Raw genomic sequence first — 21,144 nt, forward strand, 5'->3', positions numbered from 1 at the left:
ACATATAGGCGAGAATACACAATGAATTAAGGTACAAATGAAATAAGACAAAAATGATTCCGCTTTTAAAAATTTCTACTAAGGTTCATTTTTAAATTTTATGTATATGAGTGGTTTTGCCTGTATGTATATATATGTGTAACATCTGCCTGTCTGATGCCAAGAGAGGCCAGATGTCCCATGAAACTGTAGTTACAGATGATTGTGAGCTACCATGTGGGTGCTGGGAATTGAACAAGGGTCCTCTGCAAGAGCAGCAAGTGCCCTTAACTGCTGAACCATCTGCCCAGCCCCCTAAAAGGGTTCTTTTTAAAAGAGAGTGTGTGACAGAGAGCAGTAGTTTAAACAAAGCAGTAGTATTTTTAAGTAAATATTTATAAAACCCATTAATTAATATCAGTATCTTAAAACATACTGAAAACATACTTATTAGAATTTTCTCTTTAATTCTGCCATATGTTTTTCATTAATAGAAAAACCAATTTGTATTTTTAAAGTCAAGTGACTTCTCAATAGAACAAGCACTCCAACAATATAGAACCATGAGTAAATTAAAAGAAAAGGCATTGCCTTCCTCTGACAGCCCTATTGTCTATATTATGGCTCATTCCACAAAACAGAATTTCCAGCATTTTCTTCCCCTTGCTTCTGACCACGTTTCTGCAGTATTCACAGGTACATTCTCAATCTGCTAGATCTCTGAAATCACTTCTGATGTTCTCAATATAATTCTGTAATTCTAATACAATTAGCACTTTGTATTGGATGTACCAGTCGTATTTTAGTAACGATATTATTATATTCCATTTTTATAATTTAGTTTTGTAAATTTAAATACACTACATATGAAGTATATTTTAAATCTTTAAAAGTTAAATGCACTATGTATGTATATGTATTATACTCCCTAAAAAGCAATGTATTTACCTTTACAAAGTACACTGTGTGCTTTGTTAGCATCTGACAAAATGACAATGTCTTTAAACATTTGGGTGTGTATATCCCAATCAAATAATTTTGATAGTAAAACCTACATAAATTGCATTTTGGAAACATCAAAGGATACAATTATATGATGCTAATTTCTTTAACAGTCTCTTACTATAAGCAAAAGTAATTCATTCTAAATGGTTATTAAAGTTTAAAATTTTTTTCTTTAAAAGAAACATTAAATTGGTGCCTGTCATTTTCTTTCCAAATGTTTTACCTACTCTGGGCTAGGAATGTTTATGGCAACAGTAGCAAAAAATAGTTTCCTTCAGACATTCCCCTTTCCCCAGGAACTTTATAACCAAGTAATTTTAAGAAACAAAACTGAGCAAGTAAACAGCAATACTTGTTGCAGTGATAGGTGCTCAGCTTGCATTGTGTAGTACAAATGCCCAATGAATTTATTCATTTATATGGACTTATACTCCATTCTATGATATTGAGCAATTGTGCATATACTTCAAATACTGTATGGGGAGATTGCTATTTCAGGAAATCTGGGTAGCAGAGTTCCCCCTGGGTATCCTAATTTGTATTTGTGCTTGAAACAGTCTATGCAGAAAAGCTGAGATGTTATTTTCTTCATCCCCCTTCTCTCCTTTTCTTTCTACCCTTCTGTATCTTTCTTAGCTTTGGTGAATTATATTATTTGTTTACCTTCCTTGTAATTTCATATGACTAACCAACAGGAATACTGTGCTTTACCCATATTTGTACAACATCATATATAACTTTGTGATTAACAGGCAGGCTTTCCAGCTATCTGCAGACTATGAATTTCATCTTCTTAAGATCCTCACTAACTGTGGTGAATAATTCTCTTAACAGACACAGACCTTGAAATTATTGTAGAAGATGAAGGAACATTGATGTGACATGTTAACTATGAATTAAAAATTAACAATAATGCAATAAAATATTTCATTACTTTTTAAAGAAAATGATTCAAAATGGAAGATCACAATCCATTAAACACCTCACTAACCAATAATCCTATTATTTATAATGTTTTCATATCTTACTGTAATTTTTAAAGGAGCTACTTTAGAGTACTCAAATCGTGAAAAAGAAGGATTTGCTTTATGGAAATCCATATAATTTTCTGGGCTTTTGAATGTTTTTTTTCTAAGTTTGAGTATAGACTATGTACTTTAATATTAAAGGTAATTAATATTAAAAGTAATTGATGGAAAAGTAACAGATTAGAACTATTTGAAAAGACATTTTGAAATGTCTTTTAAGGATTTGAAAAGGTTCTATCTTGAAGCATTGTTTACTGGAACAACTTATCATTTACAAGTAAACAAAATTACTGATGAAACACTAGCAAATTTCTGAATCTTGAATGAACACTTGAATGTTAGCCATTTTTTATAACAGTGAACATCACAAAAAGTCATTAAATATTCTTGTATTTGATCACGTTAATAAAGATGAGGGAACAATCTATGTAGAAATTTAATTCTTCACAATGATGTATAGAAGAGTTTGTGTTTTATTTTGGGATTTCTGTCATCCTAGGTATTTTGGAAATATTTGCTGTGTCTCAGGGGATTGTAGGAATACGAGGAGTTTTCAGCAACAAATTTTTAGCGATGTCAAAAAAAGGAAAACTCCATGCAAGTGTAAGTAGAACCACTTTGTGTTTGTTTAAAGTGTTACGGAGGCTTTACATTTGGAACCAAAAAATGAAGTGACTTTTTTTCCAAATTAGTGGATGGAATAGACAACTTGATTAAAAAAGTTATTTTGGTTAAAAATATTGTGTGCATATATAATCAAGAAAATTGTATATTTGTCTGCAAGTAATTATTTAAACACTTCATTTTCTTGCAAACATAGGATGTATAAAAATTTAATTGGTAAATGTATTTGGAAATAGCCTTTGCACAGTGACTGCCACAGTTTGTTTCCTAGAGGGACCCAGGGATGAGGCATTATGGTGATACCCTACACAGCATTTTAACTTCATATGTTTATGTGATGGTTTGTGTCTTCCATAACTTTAGTTAGTTCTTCTTTAGCTTACTATTATTTGTTAAGGTCAGACTTTTAATTCTTCTCAAATGAATGGCTGAACATTTATTTTCCAATTTTCAAAGTATATAGGAAGTTTAAATTAAGAACACAAGAAATTGAAACTTACAATTTATATTTTTACTTCATGGAACTTTAAATTTCAATAAGTACTGCACTAATTTCTATATGTAAGACTTTCACAATTTCTTTTCCTTTGCATCTTTTGAAGGACAGTAGAGCAGAAACCATTGTTGTGGATATTTGAGGATTAAATGAGATAGTACGCATAAAATGCTTAGAGGATTATTTGGTACTTTTTAAGTGTTCAATAATAGTGTGTATTATTATATACAATAAATTAAATATACTATAAGTGTAGTAAACTACTAATATTTTAGCTATTAAGATAAATATAAAGATTTAGGCAAATTCTTTAGTCATTATTTTCAATTAACTTATCTATTTCATTTTCTGGACCACTTACACTCTAGCAAGCCATAGCAGTTTTTATAAAATTATGGCTAACTTTAAACAATTGAAGATAATATTTTTGTGTGTTTATTTTAAGGGAAAAATTCTGTATCACTGTGGGAAAAAAATCAGACATCTCATTTTGTTAAAAATAATTTTATTTGATTGTTAAAAATCTACATCCAGGTCAGAAAACGATAACTTTATATCTGTCTATTTTAAAATTGTCGAATATTAAAATACTTTCCAAATTTAGGGTACAATGCATGTAAAGAAATTGTGTTTTATGTGTTTGTCATGGGATGAACAATCTTAACTTTGAAAATTCTGATTTATGCACTAGCACATGCAAAAACATAGATGAGCCTTGGACCGCTGTGAAGATAATTGCCACAGAACGCCAAGTATTATAAATGGATGCCAATTAGAAAGGTCACACTGAGAGGTTAAGATACATGATTCCTCTGTCAAATGCAAGTAACAAATTTCTAGAAATTTGACCCAAATGTCTAAGGCTGACTGGTGGAAATAATGCAGATAATGTAAAAACAGCATCTGTTATTCTTTCTCATCTTGGCAGACTAAAGTTATTTCACAGAATAATGCCTTTTTAAACAGTACAAAGCGAGTCTTGCTCTTGTCACTCACTGGGGCTCTTTGATAGAAAAGTCATCCTGATGACTTTGAGCTGGATTGTAGATAAAAATTAAGCTCCATGATTATGTGGATTCTTTTAAAACCTGTGGTCCAAACCTATATTCGCTTATCTGAGCCTTTATTAGAACTTTTTCTCTAGATGGAAACCTAATTAAATTATGAAGTAATTTATTTTTAAAGAAGTTGAATTTAGAAATAATATTAATCATAGCAATTATTGGGTTTATGCCCAGCTGGTTTCTCCCCTGTTTTCACTTCATAGTTAAATATGTTGAAGCAAAATGTTCTTATAATTTTAAAGTGTGTTTATTTGACTCGGTTTTGATTTTTACAAAAGTATATTATTCCCCCCAAATAAGCAGCTAACTCACAATTTCAGCATTAGATACTTAATTTGTGAGCTGCTTTTTTATTAATATCTTGCAGTGGCATTAAAGGATACCTTTAAGGTTCCCCTTACAAAGTAAGTTGACATATAACTGTAAAGTAGTCAGATAATTTGGGAGAAAGTAATTCCCCTGCACTGAGAAATATTCATAGAATTGTCAGTTTTCAACATAGATTTTCTAAGAGTTTAAATTAGTTCCCAGGGAGGGGCGATGTCCTTTCACAGCTCTGTAAAAGCTCTTTCACTCTTATTATCTCATTAGATAAGGTTATATATTTAAGTGATATAAGAGAACTAGATACTCTTCAAATTTTCTGTTTAAACATTCTAATGCTTTGTAGGTTCAAGTTAGTTTAAAAGAAGATACTGTGTTTGTGAATAAATTACATTGCTTTCAGGTGTTTCTAGGAATTAATAAGTGCCTGCTTTAGCAACATTTTCACATCATATGTGAAAAATGAATACTGTGGCATGTCATTAAGAGAATTTATAGCATGCTAAAAGCTAACAAAGTGGGAAATCTTAGTTGTGTAAAGTTGTAAATTCTCTTCTCTCTCTCTCTCTCTCTCTCTCTCACACACACACAACCTCTCTTTCTCTCTCTAACTCAGCATACTTTTTTATACTAGTCTTCCCCTCAAACCTTCCCCCTATGTATCCAGTCCTTGATTTTAGTCTACAGAGAAGACGTGTCTGCTATGGAACTTCACCCAGATGTTATCAAATGTTGGTTATTCCTTGTGCTAATATATTGGTTTATGAAACTCTCTCAAGATAAAACTTCAAACAGAAAAGACCTGCTTGGTTCATAGAAATCCTTATTTACTATAACATGCTTCTTTTTTTTTTACATTCACAAAGATGGCAAACTGAAGCAGCAACATAGAGCAGTCAGATTGAAGCAATGTTGGTACTGTTTTAATTGTGCCGAGTTTGTTAATTCCATAAGAGAAGTTTTACTTGAACCTCAACTGTGTAAACATGTTGAGCTCCCAGTTCTCACCCCAACCCTTTACCTGGTATATTTCAAATAAGATAGCCAAATTCCTTCTGTACAGGTTTTTTCAGGACTCTTTATGGATTGGAGGTATATGGTGTTCTTGTCAAAATGTGTCAGGAATCATGGGGAATAGAAGATAATCACTGATCACAGGGCTACCAGAATTCATCAGCGCCATCAATGTGGCCTCTATTTTCTGTCTCAACACATTCCACACAGAGGCACTTTCTGAAACCAAGTGTGCCATTTGTCTCTCATCTGTTTGTGCTCCTTCCTTACTGAAAGCCTTCTAGAGAGCCTTTCCGGATTTTTCATAGGTTTTTCCAGATGTTTTGCACGTAAGCCCTTGATTGTGAGGCTGAGGACCCAGCTCACCCACAGCCAAATTTCATTCCATACTTGCTGTGTCAATTTATTTAGTGTTTCTATTCTTTGCTTTTATCAGTGATACAAGGAAGAAAATTAGATTAACTGCCTGGGGTAGTGGTTGTGTTTTACATGAAAAAATATATACATACACACATATATATATTCACTTGTAGGAATGCCTGGAAAGCATTCATTACTGTTTGAGCAAATCTTCCTGAATTTGATCTCTGGCAGGTGGTTGATGATCTTCAATCTCTTTCTTTCTGATTTTTTGAGGTCAGGCAGCTGTGACCCTTCAGTTGTTTAGATCAGTCCTAAATCCTACTCACCATTGACCTTTATTTCTTGGTACCAGACTTTTTATGCATACAGTACCCTTAGCTGTTAGATTTATCTTTTGCCAAGGATCCCAAATGCAAGCAGGATTCTCAAGTCACACTGTTCGAGATAGGGATTTACCATAATCATATAATTGTTTTGGAGCCCTGTTGTCCATTTTGGTATTTTATATCCCCCCAAATATAAATTTTGGGAAAGTTGGTTGTCATCTGTACTTCATTCTTTTCATAAAGTATGCATGATAACTTGTTACATATCAGAGAGAAACATGTTGGCTTAAAGAGCCAGAGAAAAGCATGTGGTCGGATTATTCTTTTCTGTGTCTTGGGATTTTAGGGAATCATGTTTAGAAGGTAAGCTAATTGCAGAGTTTACGAAACAGGCTTGGAATGTGTGCTTGACCAGCTCTGCACAAGGACTAGAACATCCTCCTTGCCTGAGATCAGAGGGTGCCAGCTGGCTTGCCCAGAAGGAGAGTCTGGACTGGACTTCCAGCACTGAGGGCAGAATGAGGAGTACTCAGCACTCTCTAAAGCTCAGCATGTTACTAAAATGGAAAATGGAAACTTTAGCAATATTTATCATTAAAAAAAAAAAAAAACAACCTAGTAAGCTCCACCCTGCCATTCAAGACCCTTGGCTATATCAAGGCATTTGCATAGAAACTTCCTTTGCTCCATGAGAGCTTCCTATTTATATGAAAAATAATCAAAATTCCAGTAACTTGCGGTCTCAAAATGAGTTTGGGGCTCTGTCTTTGTGTTTTCAATTCCTTTCTTTTCCCTTAATCTTTTGTTCTGTGGATCTGGGGACATGGTTTACTTTACTGAGGAACTCTGGACGATATGAATGAACTTGTTGCTTCAGAGATCCAAGTTGCCTAAAGCAAGGGATAGTGTTACTTTTCTCTGATGGTTTGGGAATGGCACTTACTATTTATCAGTATTTAAGCATGGAAGAACTTCAGAGTAAACAGACCTCATAAAAGCCAGGAAAGAGCCTTAATTTGCATAGTGTTATGGAAAAGGACTTAGTCCAAGGGTCAGAAGATGAGATCTGAGCCAAAGACTCAACCTGGTACTTGAAAAATGTGGGACTTTAAGTGGATCATATCTTTACTTTTCTGATTTAAAGTTAGATAATAGTATCTTAATTATTGTAATTATTGTAATATAATTATTGTAATATAATTATTGTAATATAATTATTGTATAGTATCTTAATTATTGTAGGTAAATCACTGGTCATGTAAGAACCTTCAATAACCAGGCTATGTAGAGATATTAAGGACACCAGAAAGAAAGCTACCTTCTGCCATACTTCTTATATGGTCTTTACCTCACCTGTATCATAAAACTTGGGATCCAAGCTCCCATCTTGCATTTACTCTAGAGACAAAGCCTAGAGGTATTTCTATTTTGAATATGCTCTCTGAACAATTTTAGGCAATTTCTACAAGAGGAGGCTCTTCTGGTTGATAATCACCACTGTTACCAGGTTCTTTATTATTAAATCCAATCTAAATATTTCCTTGGTTTCTTAGTAGGAAGAAATGAGGCATAGAATGGACAGCTATTCAGTGTCAAGCAGGTCCATGACAGGGCTACCAGGGACCCCTACATGCAAAGAGTAAAAGCAGCACCTTTGACTGCATATCACCTTGCACCAGGGCACAGCCATACAAATAGCCTAGGCTTCTGGCCCTGGCTCAGGCAGCAGCACTGGTAGGAGCAGGAATGAGCACAAGGCAGCACTGAAAGGAGGTAGGAGAGCCAGCAGCAGGGGCACATGCAGCAAGGAAATTGCCTAAAGTGCAGTTTTGTCAATACCTGTCTTCATGATAGTCTAAGATAGCATTTAAATTGTTTGGCCAAAGTTAATTATTTCTTTTTTAAAAAATATTTTATTATTTTTTTTATTTTATGTGAATGAGTATATTGCCTGCATGTATGTGAATGGACCCATGTTGTGCAATGCCACAGAGGTCAGAAAACGGCTTCAGATTCCCCTGGAACTGGAGTTAAGGATGGTTCATAGGTTCCATGTGGATGCTGGGAATTGAACCCGGGTCCTCTGCAAGAGCAGTCAGTGCTCTTAACTCCTAAGACATCTCCAGCCCCCAAAGTTAATTATTTCTTAAATATGCAATTGTTTTAGGAGAAAGAAACAAATCAACAAAAACAAAATAAATGATTAGAATACGTTAAATGGGGGCTGGAGAGATGGCTTAGCGGTTAAGAACACTGACTGTTCATGCAGAAGACCTGGGTTCGAATCCCAGCACCCACATGGCAGCTAACAACTGTCTGTAACTCCAGTTCCAGGGGATCCAACAGCCTCTTCTGTCCTCTGCAGGCATTGCACAACACAGGTGCACTTAACCTACATGCAGGCAATACAAGCATACACATAAAATAAAAATAATAAATAAAAAAATTGTTTAAATGCCTTACAAAGTCCATGGATTAGGCTGCTGTCTATCCAAATTCACTTCTCTTTACATCTCTTTCATAAACTATATTTTCTTCCATAGTTGTACATTATGAGAATTGGTATTTCCATAGCCCCAGTTCATTCACTGACAAGATCCTCAATAGTTATAAGACGTGTTTATTAAATAAGAACAAAACTATGCTAAAAGATGTTAGAGAATGTTTTAAAATGATACTGATTTGGAGAGAACTTTGTATTGGTTTAATTGATTCTGTTTAATTTCATTTCAACAGTATCAGACTTCTATGAATCTCTTTGTTTTTTTAAAAAATATTTTATTTATTATTTTTAGTTTATTTGTATGAGTGTGTTGCCTGCACGTATGTAAGTGCACCTGTGTCATGAATACCTGTGGAAATCAGAGGAGGGTGTTGGATCCCCTGGAACTGGAGTTAGGGACAGTTGTTAGCCACCATGTGGATACTAGGAATGAAACCTGGGTCCTCTGCAAGAGCAGGCGTGCTCTTAACCACTGAGCCAGGTCTCCAGCCCCGAGTCTCTGTTTTTCAACTAGGTCTTGCTGTGTAGCTCAAGTTGGCCTTGAACTACATCTCTTTCTGCGTCAGCCTTCCCAGCACAGGCGCTATAGGGTGTGTCATGGACCACCTTCACCTGATTTGAGCTTGACTTTTATTTATTTATTTTGAGACACAGTCTCACTCTGTAGCTGGCCTGGAACTCACTATGTAGACCAGGCTATCCTCCAACTCACAGAGATGTGCGTGTCACTGCCTCCCAAGTGCCGGGACTAAAGTTGTGCACCACCACATCCAACCTGAGCTTGACTTTTAAAAACATCCATTTTTAAAAAATAAATAATTTATTGAGAAATTCATACATACATATAAGGTGTTTTGATCAAATCCATGCCCACTCCCTCCCCTCCAACTCCTCCCATATCTCCCCATCACTTTTTCTGATGTACTCTTTCTTCTTCTTTGACTTATTATTGATTTTATGGGGCTTTTGGCTACTCTAACATTCCCCTTTCTGAAGAGGTAACCCTAAGATCTTTGAAGGATTAGATAAAAAGCTCCCAAATATTTTTGACAATTTTGACCTTTGGAACAGGAGTAGGTTGTTAAGAGGCCCAAGGACACTGTGAGTTTTAGCCAAGAAACTGGCTACTTTTCTTTGGGGTCTTTTTACCCTAACTGCCAAGCCAATTCCTACCTCCTATTCTTATCACACCATACTCTGAAGGGATTACCCAAATTGCCAATAGGGAATCTGGACGCAGACCGCTCTGGCTTCTTCCATGCTGAACGGGGACGCAGGGTGAGGCAATTGGAGTACCCCTTCAGTGTGTCTATCTAAAAGACTCCCAAATTGCATAACTCTACTCTCTAGGAGGAAAAGAAAGCCTTTGAATCGTGAGTAGGAGATGTGAAGGAGAAGTAAAGGATGAGACAAAAATAGTATACACATAATCTTTAAATTAGCATTACAAGTTCTAGACAGGGAACTAGAAAAAAGTCAGAACAGGGAAATTTTCAAATGTCCATATGAGAGTCCACTGGAATTTCTTGACAAAAAATTCCAAAAGCATCCCTCTATTGGGTTCTTCCTCATTTTTCTTTTGTCTTCCAAGGCTGAATTCTAGAGTGATGGATTCAGGATTTGCTTTCAGGCACATTGACAGCTGTTGGAGTGGCTAGAATCAGTGTCAGTTCCCTCTCAAAGGCTTCTAGCTAGGGGGAGAAAACAAATTTATCCATCATTTTAGAACAATAGCTGGTTGTCTCCCTTAGCTACAGGTAGGCACTACAGTATTGGAGACCAAGACTTGAAGTCTTTCCTCTGAGCAGCATTTTCTGGTTAGGAACAAAATCATCAATGAGAAATAAATAACTTTTTATATAGACTTAAGCCTAATGTCTGAGAAGTATAATTCTTTGATCTCTTAAAGAAATATACTGATGACTTTACTCTTTGGTTATACTTTCCTTTTGGGTGTTCAATACCATACAGGTGGCCCAAATAAATCAGTTCATTTTCACACTTAAGGTCATTTGAGGATCTGTTCCTGAGGGGTCACATGGGCTTGGGAGGAGCCCCTGGCTCCTTTCTTTTGCCAGTTCCACCTATGTGAAGATAAGTCAAAGGTCCTCCTGGACCATGTCTGACTTCACTTGGAAGCATGAATGAGATGTTTCTTCTGGGTTGACCCTCCTCTTTATAGACTGGACACTGGTTCAAGTCTATCTCGTGGGGTCTCCATGTCCTCCCTGAACAAGAGGACAGTTGATCACCACAGTTACAGGACATTTTGAGAGATGTTCCATAGTCATCTGTAACTTAGTCGACCTTGGAGGGCAAAGGACAAAAACTGTCCTTTAAGTCCCTCTGACCACATTAGTATAAGCCTTAAAGTATGGCTGTGAAACATCCAATAAGGTTAGTTCCATCAGTCTGGTACTTTTAATTATCATGTGCTATGTAGATAAGGATTAAATAAAAAAACAAATATTCTCAGATAAACTTTGTTTAGATATACGTTTTGTTCCTTAAACTAGTTGCCTAAACTATGGCCATAGACATTTTAAGATTATCTGTATATTATTTTTGTCTCACTGTTTATATATCATAACAAACCTTTTAAACAGACCTTCATCACTTGCTTAGGCTTTCTCATTTTTCCTATTTTGGAAAATATCTCCATTCCCATATCCTTTTAACATCTTTCACATTCTTATTTTCTTTCTTCTTCTTTTTTTTTAATAATTATGAGACATAATAGCATTAACAAATAAATTTTCCATCTGTTGTGAGACTTCTTTTCTGGGTAAAAGCATCCATTGTTTAAAATGGATTCATTGCTGTGAGAAGAGATGAGTATAATCAAAACACTGTTTACTTTTAAATCAGCATACAAAGTATTAAGTTTCATTGTAGTATTTTCAAACAGGGTTTTTTTTTTTGTCGATTCTCCTCCTTCCTTTTCCCATACTCCAGACTCCCTCCCCCTTGCAATCATCTACCAGCCCCATACCTGCTTTCAGGTCTCATATATTTTACCGCCTTACTCAGCTCCTTTAACATCTTTTCCCTGCTCCTTGTCTCCTTTGCAGCTTCATAGTCTATGTCCACAGTTACCCTCTCTCCACATATATACATAGATAGAAACGCTGCAAAGTAGGGTCCACAAATAAGAGAGAACGTGTGACTTTTGCCTTTTTATGAGTTACCTCATTTAATATAGTACTTTCCAGTGCCCTCCATTTTTTTTTCTGTAAGTTTCATGAGTTCATTAGTCTTTACAGCTGAATAAAATTCCACTGTGTATGTGTACCACATTTTCATTATCCATTCATTTGCTGATAAACATCTAAACTGGTTGCATTTTCTTGCTATTGTGAATAATGCAGCAATAAAGATGGATGTGTCAATATCCCTGTGGTAGGATATAAAGTATTTGGATTATAGACCCAGGAGTGGTGTCACCTGGTCATATAATAGTTTTACTTTCAAATTTTTGATAAACTTCAGAACTGATTTCCATATGGCTGTACTACTTTACAGCCCCACTGGCAGATAAGAGTTCCTCTTTCTCCCTCGCAAGCATCTGTTGTCATTTGATTTCTTGATCTTAGCTATTCTGACTGGGATGAGATAGAATCTCAAAGTACTTTCAATTTGCAGTTCTCTGAAGGCTAGGGTTATTGAATTCTTTTTAAAATACTCACCATTGTATTTTTTCTTTGAAGAACTATCTGTTCATTTCATAAGCCCAATCATGATTGACAGTTTTGTTTTCTATGTGTTTCGTTTTTTTTTTTTTTTTAGTTCTTTATATAGATAGTCTAGAGGCATAGCTGGCAAATATTTACCCATTCTGTAGGCCGTGTTTTTGCTCTGCTGATAGTTTCCTTTGCAGTGCAGAAACGTTTTAATTTCATGTAGTCCCATTTATCGATTCTTGGGCTATTTCCTGTGCCACTGGAGTCTTTTTCAGAAAGTTCTTGCCAACAGCTAAACGATGAAATATATTCCCTATGTTTTCCTCTAGTAGTTTCGGGACTTCAGATTTTCAGTTAAGGTCTGTAGCCCCAACTGGCCTGGAACTTGCTATGTAGAGCAGGCTGGCCTTGAATGTTTATGCAGGTGAGAGATGTGGTTCTATTTTCACTCTTTTGCAGGTGGAGACCTACTTTCGTAGCACCATTTATTGACTAGGATTTTTGACACCTTTATTAAAAATTAGGTGGCTGTAGCTAAAAGCATAGTCTTTTGATGGTAAGAAATGCTTGGTTCTTTTGGCAGTGTGTTCCCTCTCTTCATGTATAATTTAGCTATTGAAGCAAATGTAATTTAATTTGCTCAAGTTTCACTTGTTTTGACAATTAGGAATATACTAAACTACAAGGAATTAGTCGATTTGAATATTTAACTTTATGTTTCAACTTAGGGATTTTTGACTGTAACTTGTTTTGACACATGTAAAATTAAAGAGAAAAACACAGACAATTTAAGGCATTGAAGATTGGCAGGACCTGTGTGCCTAATTTTGTTCTGTAAAAGCTGAAAGTAGCATAGCACTTGGCTACACAGTCAGTAAATATTCATTGTAGCATTTATTAAAGCATAAATTTGGAACAAAGATAAGGGTATTTTTCTTTTCTTTTTAAAATCTTTTATTAAGCTTTTGCACATTTCATACAACACTTTTTAATCAAATTTAGATCCCCCTTCCCCATCCATGTCCTTCCCCCATCCTAGTTTGTTTCTCCATTGCTGTGACAAAACACTCTGACCAATACCAACTTGGGGAGGAAAGGGTTTATTTGGTTCACATCTCCCAGGTCACAGTTAATCCAGCCCAAGGTAGGAACTCAGGGCAGGAACCTGGAGGCAGGGGCTGAAGCACAGGCCATGGAGGAATGCTGCTTACTAGCTTGCTCTCCTGACCCATGCTCATTTTGCTTTCTCATACAACATAGGCCCACCTTCCCAGGAGTGGGGCCACCCACAGTGGACTGGGCCCTCCCACATCACTCAATAATCTAGAAGATGCTCCACAGACATGGCCACAGGCCAGCCTGGTGGAGCCAATTCACCAATTGAGGATCCCTCTACCCAGGTGTGTCAAAGCTATCCAGCACACCCCCAGACTTCATGCATTCTGCCATACATGCTAAGTCCTATCCAGTCAAGCGTTTGTACCCAGATTCCCTCAGTACAAATTCATCCACTGGAGTCTAATCAGCCTATCTAGAGATCATAAGTAAGGTCTACTCTCCCTCACCTTTTGAAATAAGGCCTCACTATAATAGCCCAGGCTGGCCTTGAACTCCTGGCAATCCTCCTGCCTCTGCTGAAATTACCAGTGTAAGCCACCATGTCCAGCAAAGATAGGGATTCCTCCCTACTCCAGTGACTGATAATGGTAGGGAAATGCAATGATGGGTCTTGAGTCCTGATTCAATGGCTTATTTTGCATATGATTTACCTCCTAACTTCAATCCTTAGATATAGGAAAATCGACATGCTAACATTACTTTTTTCCCCTAGGGAAATAATGCATTTCTACTCCTAAAAAGTATATACTTCCTTAGAAAACTTCTTATAATTTAAAGAAGAATGTAATGTGAAAATTAGTCTGGAAACATTTTTCAAGATTTTCTAATAATACATGTATGCATTTTGGTAAATGTATGTATTTTGGTATGTATTTTGGTAGGCCTGTGCTTCCTGGTGACTCTGCTATCAAGATGGTCCAATCATAATATCGTATGCAGAGACAATCTTTTTAGAGTCACCATCTCACTTGTAAAAAGGTGGGAATACTGACAGAAGCAGTCAGTCCTTCAAGAAGAAACTTGATTTGCTGATGAGAAAGATCATTTAAATATTTGTTCAAAAAGTTTTGCTACATTAGAGATGAGGAAGAATTTCAGACAAAACACAAAATTAGAATTTGATTATGAAACCTCAAATAGTCTGATTCCTTTTTAATCCTGTTTTCAATAGGATTTGGAACAGCTGAAAGGCTATGTACAGTGGTAGGATCTCTAGGGCTCTGCATTTCTGCTCTATGTGACCTCTGAAAGAGGCACAGCCTAACAGCCATGCCTTTAAATGAACTTTTAAAAAAAGAACTGTAGAACATGGACCTTTCAGAAAGTGGGAAGAAAATCTCTATATGGAATAATTTTAGGGGTTTGGAAAGTGGGTTTTCACTCTAAGATGGAACTGATACAAGTTTTAAAATATGCTATGATGCTTGTGTGTGCGTGTGTGTGTGCATGTGTGTGTATGCACACCTGCACACTTATGCCTATCAGACACATTATTTGAAAGAAGGCATGCTCTTCATTTTCTTGGAAATTGTAGAGGTAAAAAAAGACAAAATATGTGTATGTTATTCAATAACATTTTGATATTAAATAAAAGGTTTTTGTTGTTGTGATGCTAAATATTCGACCCAGATCTTCACACACAGTAAGCAGATATTCTGGCACTGATATGCAGCCCTAGCCCATGCTAGTATTTTCTCCTTTTTTACTGAAATTTTGGAAATTTCAAACAATATATTTGATTGTACTTAGAGCCCCTTCCCTATCTGCACCCCCTTACTACCTCCTGCCCAATTTTATGTACTCTGTTTTATATATATAGTAAGGCCTATAAAGTAACATTTGTGTCCCCAGGTGATCTTCACGTAGATTCATCCACTGGAGCATGGTTAACTTACGAAGAATCAGACTCTTTAAAAAATTATTTTTATTTTATGTGTACGAGTATATTGCCTGCATATATATAAGTGCACTCATGTCATGCAATGCTTGTGGAGGTAAGAAGAGGGCATCAAATTCATCTGAAACTGGAGTTAGGGATGGTTATTAGCTGCCATGTGGGTGCTGAGACTCAAACCCGGGGTCTCTGCAAGAGCAGGCAGTGCTCTTAACCACTGAGCCATCTCTCCAGTCCTAAGAGTCAGACTTTTAAAAGAAATTGACTCTCCCCTTTCTAGACGTCATTGGTTACCAATAGTTCAACAAGCTAAGGTTTCTTACCCACTTTCGCATGTTTATGCTGAGGTTTTGTCTGGTTTGAGCTAACATGGGGCTTTTACATGCTATCATTATTGCTGTGAGTTCATATGAGTAAGTTCTCAGCTGTTTGGAAAACTATTTCCTTGTGGTCATCCACCATCTTTGGCTCTTAAAAATTTTCTGCTCTTTCTTCCACAATGATATCTGAGACTTTGGAGGTAGAATTTTGATGTGTCAAATTCAGAGATAATCACTGTGCAGTCTCTTATTCTCGGCACATTGGCCAGTTGGAGGTTTCTGTGTTAATCACCATCTGCTATTCTGTTTAATGAAATGCTCCATGCTTTTTGAAATATTGCCCTTTTATGGAAGTAGAAGCAGCTGAGATTTAAAAACTTTTATTTTAAAATATAGCTTTGGGATTATTAAAAGAACTGGGAAAGCCTTTTAAATAGTTCAAAAGATAGAGACAAATCTATATTAATTTGTAAGAAATTCATTTTAATAAAAACTGGGGAAGAATAATGTGCTTTTTCTAAAGTCATGTCATCCCAGCACCCTTCAAGTTGGGTTTTCGAGGACTTCCTGCTCTTCCCTACCACCTCCACTCTTGTGCATCTTCTTCCGCCCTGCTGTCCCTGTGTTCTCTGAACACTAAGGTTATGTTTCCATTTATTTTGCTCCACCATGCTGGATGTCTGCTCATTTGCTCCCCTTTCTGTGCATTTCAAGGTTAAACTGTGGGTGTGCAAAAGCTATAGATAAACTGTTGTAGTGACTCTGGTGGCTTTTCTTCTTGGCATCAGGATCCACATGTGTGAAAAGATATTCTTCCCTAAAGAACTCTAGTACATGCAATATTAATAGAGCCATATGCCATTCCTTTTAGCAGCAAGGATTACACTGAAAACACTGAAAATGTATCCTAGTTTTGAAAGAATTGTATGATTCTGCAAACTGTGTCCATGGTGGGAGCATGGCCCTCTGCAAACACAAATGTCTGGTTTATGGAACAGATGTTTCTTCACAGTATAGTTCTATTCATTTTTTTTAAAACTTGGAAAAAAATCTTATGTCAAAAATTTTAGCTACACATTTCAAAGTATCTTTAAAAGAGTAACAGTATTTAACTATATCAAAGTGAGATTTCCTAACACTTAAATTTAAGAGTTCCAGGTATTTGTACAAACATTGACATTATATCATCAAATACATAGTAAATAAAAATCAGTGTTATAAAGACAAACAAAGTAGGAATGTAGGAACACATGAACACTAAAGGAACTTTAAAAGGAACGTGTCTTTATAAAAGAGAGTCATAGCTTTATAAACAGGAACATTTATAAAAAGGGAGTAGGAGGGTCATGAATCCATAGAATTCTTGATTTTTCTTTTTGGTGTAAGAATCATATTTTATCACATGCTTATCGTAACTTAAATTCCCTCTTTTATCCCCCCTTTAGGCCAAATTTACTGATGACTGCAAGTTCAGGGAGCGATTTCAAGAAAACAGCTATAATACCTATGCTTCTGCAATATACAGAACTGAAAAGACAGGGCGCGAGTGGTATGTGGCCCTGAATAAAAGAGGGAAAGCAAAGCGAGGCTGCAGCCCACGGGTTAAACCTCAGCATGTATCTACCCACTTCCTGCCAAGATTCAAGCAGTCGGAGCAACCAGAACTTTCTTTCACAGTCACTGTACCGGAAAAGAAAAAGCCACCTAGCCCTGTGAAACCCAAAGTTCCCCTGTCTCCACCTCGCAGAAGTCCCAGCACAGTGAAGTACAGGCTGAAGTTCCGCTTTGGATGACACTCATTCTGGCCTTGTGAGGAACTGCTTTTCCACCACTCAAGTTTCTACAGGTGTCTTCAGAGATCCGAAGAAGGCTTGGAAACAGCGTCCACTGCACTCACACTGTCTGGAAGTCAGGCCATTTGTTCATTTTGACTGGAACAAAGATTTTTTTTTTTTTTTTTTTTTTTTTTTGTAATAGAAACGGAACTGATTCCAGCAATACAGGAACGGTTTGTAGCAATACAGGGAGCACGCTGCTTCAGCTCATTGAGATGTGAAGCCTTTTGTTTCATGATTAGAGGATGCTTAGAATTCTCCATTTTCAGAAAGTTCAAAAACCTGGACTATGTATTTTTCTGACTTCTACAGATCAGTCTGAAAGAACATACATGGTACATTTTTATTTTTGTTTCCCAAATAATATTTTGACAAAGATAAAATATTTTATTAACTTTTGATTTTTAAAGTACCTCTACATCAAACATATTTTCTTACGTTTATTATTTTAATTAACATGACACAATCAGTTTAATGCTGTTTATGAGTTATAAACTTTTTGATAGCTTGTTTGTAGCATATGGATTGCCTTTGCATTTTTCATTTCACTGTTTATTTTAGCCATACCTCAAATAATGGAAGTTTAGTTCTACATTTTAAAATGTTTAAATTCTCTTCCACAGCACCAAAGACTTAGCTTGGAGTTTTGTGTATTGTGTATAAATTCACGGCATTATGTGGAATTTTATTATTTTAGTGGCTGGGATGTCATGATTAGAAGGAGTAAAATATAAGGACATATTGATGGATTTAAAAGTTGGAGGTAAAGAAAAAAAAGTTAGAGGCAAAAGCTCACTAAGCTGGCAGCACTTATTGAGATCGAATTCTGTTTTCCTTTGCTTCTCCTTTCATCTGTCCCGTGCCCTCATTCTTGAACAGCTGAAAGAATACATTTTATTCTGTCCATCAAGCATACACTATGAAACTGGAGTGCTTAAAAATACTTCTATGACCCTCTGCTATCTTGACTGTATGGATCTAAAGGGAGTAACAACTGGAGGTGGGGTGGGGAGGATGGAGAACTGAAGGAGATGAATCACTCAACAGTTATTCATGAGAATTCCCATGGTCAAAAAATACTCCTATTATTCAGTTAAATACCCTTTGAGTAGATCTGCCCTGTGACAAGGAAACTTTCTGATGTATCTTAAAAACATCTGCCCTTGTGAGATAGGAGCTACAATTGGGAATTTCATGAGCTAAAATTGACACAACATTTTCAACCCAAACACCAAATGCTGGGTGTAAATCACATAAAATGTAACTTAAAAAGAGCTACAAAATGTATTTTCTTAGATAATCACTTTTTGAGTTCTATGAAATACAAGTGTTCATCTTATATTCATAAACATTGTAATAAAAAGGTATAGCTAATGGTTAGAAGTATGTCTTTCATAGTAAGAACAAAAGAAATCATAGAAAGTCTGTGGCTTATATAAGTATGTTTAAAAGCACTGATAAACTTTTATTTTAAAACAAAATATGACTTATTTTGGTGCAAAAACACAGAGTTAAAAAGTATCAAAATAGAAGTAGTACCACACACATAGATTGCTTTGTTTCAGTAGGGACAAACTGTACATGAATATATTATGCATAATATATAAATATTCACCCACAATTAAAATACCATGAGTAGCTTATTATAAGACCAATACTTTCATATTACATTTAGTGTATGTTTTTTAAAGTGTGAAATTAATTGCTACAAATTTTTAATTGGCTTATACTTCGGATACCCCAGAGTTAAATGAAACAATGTTATTTCATGAAAAACAGGTATGTCAATTTCTTATTGAACTGACATTTCATCCTATTTATATAGTACAAATCTACAAACACTCTTCTAGTTATACAAATCTCTTGCTAAAAACTGTGAAGTATTTATCACGTTCTTAGGATATACAAAAAAGTCAAATCATGAAACAGGCGATTATTAAACATGTTTGTAAATGAGAAAGGGGCAAAGGATTGTTAACAAATATATTAATACATATATCACAAGGGCTGAACACCACTCACAGTTTATGCTTTAATGCATTAGCTTATCTTGTACTCCTAGCTGATTTGGTTAACTTATGAAGGCTACAAAAGGATAGCTACCAAATATATATCATGCAAGTCAGGACTCATTAATTTCAGAATTTAAAGCTATGATGAAATAAAATAATAAATTAAATTATACTAATTTGTAGTTTACTGGTCATGTGAAATTACATTTAATTAATACACAGTTAAGCATGTAGATCCTTAAATTAATTAAGTGAACTCATATACAAATAATATGTATACATATAATTCCTTATTCATACAACTTTCTAAGAGAGATCATGCTTATGTAGTTTCTGGTTATTTTTTAAGTAATAGCCTCATCTCATATCAAACAAAGCTGCTTGATTACTATCATGTTCATCTAACAATGTTAATATTGAAGAACCCAATTTGTCCCACATTATAAACATCACAGACTGACATTTCAGGCTTGTTAACTGTATTATGTTTGATTTTTAGCTCATGATAGTCTTTATTTGGAACATACATAGAGATAAAAAGAGAAGTCCAGCCGAGTGTGGTGGCACACACCTTTAATCCCAGTACACTGGAGGCAAAGATGAGGCAGAGACAGGCAGATTTGTGTGAGATCCAGGCCAGCCTGGTCTACATGGTGAGTTATAGGCCAGCTGGGGCTAAAGGGGGACCCTGGCTCAAAAGAAAAAAGAAAAGAAAAGAAAAGAAACCAAACAAAAGAGGAGTCCAAATAACATTGTAGATTTTAGTTCCTGAAGTCAACCTTCATTTCCTTCAAGAAAACTAATTATGAATATGTGTGAATATTAAACACCTTAGTTCTTTTAGCTGAATTACAGTGGCCTGGAAGTGTGAAATTATCTGACAATAATAAAGTAAGAACTACTTCCAAATAACATATAATCTGGTAACTGAAAATAAGGTACAAATCAAATAGGCAAATTTTCTATAAACTTGACCATGAAATAGTAAACTGAATAATTTTCTTACCATTAATGTTATTTACCCTTCTAGAGGAAGGAAAGCCTGAGCCCTGGCTCCTCACAAGTTATAAAATGTATTAGGTAATAAGTAAAGAGCTTTATTACACTTTCTGGTTTATTAAATTATTTTCACTTTTGATGCTATTATAGATACAGGTCACTCAGCCCTAACTTTGACTTCTACCATTTGCTTTTTAACATCATTTGCAGTTTTATTATAACAAATCATTTGAGCTTTAAAATATTAATAAATCTATACAGTTTCAAAAAGGGACACGGTTCTTCAGATCAAATAGTCTATGCCCAGATGACACAGAGTGTCCATATAAAAAAAACAGTCAATAAAGTAAGAAATACATATATTTTAAAAAGATACTACCTTAGTTTTAAAAATAACCGGGGATATAGCTCAGTGGTAGAGTGTTTATCTGGAATACACAAGACATTCTTATGGATGATATAAAATATCTGAATTAATTCTGAGGGGAATGGTTGGAGCAGTATTATTGTCCAAATTCCTCCAAATGAGGATTGCTTACAACCAACTTCTTATCATCCT

General features: G+C 35.5%; 1 protein-coding gene across 2 annotated transcripts in view; it reads left to right on the plus strand.

Moving 5' to 3' along the window:
- The window catches only part of Fgf5 (fibroblast growth factor 5), a 23,099-nt gene extending 5,390 nt beyond the window's left edge, over nt 1–17,709 (plus strand). The window contains exons 2-3 of one of the 2 annotated variants that reach the window (XM_008843699.1): nt 2,512–2,615; nt 17,185–17,709. In XM_008843699.1, the coding sequence (XP_008841921.1) occupies nt 2,512–2,615; nt 17,185–17,532 (452 nt within the window). In that variant the 3' untranslated portion in view covers nt 17,533–17,709. The remainder of the gene's footprint in view (nt 1–2,511; nt 2,616–17,184) is intronic. The other variant, XM_008843700.1, reaches the window with a different exon arrangement.
- Nucleotides 17,710–21,144: the final 3,435 nt, after the last annotated feature.

The sequence above is a fragment of the Nannospalax galili genome, unplaced genomic scaffold, assembly GCF_000622305.1.
Source record: "Nannospalax galili isolate Female #2095 unplaced genomic scaffold, S.galili_v1.0 scaffold440, whole genome shotgun sequence".
Lineage (NCBI taxonomy): Eukaryota > Metazoa > Chordata > Mammalia > Rodentia > Spalacidae > Nannospalax > Nannospalax galili.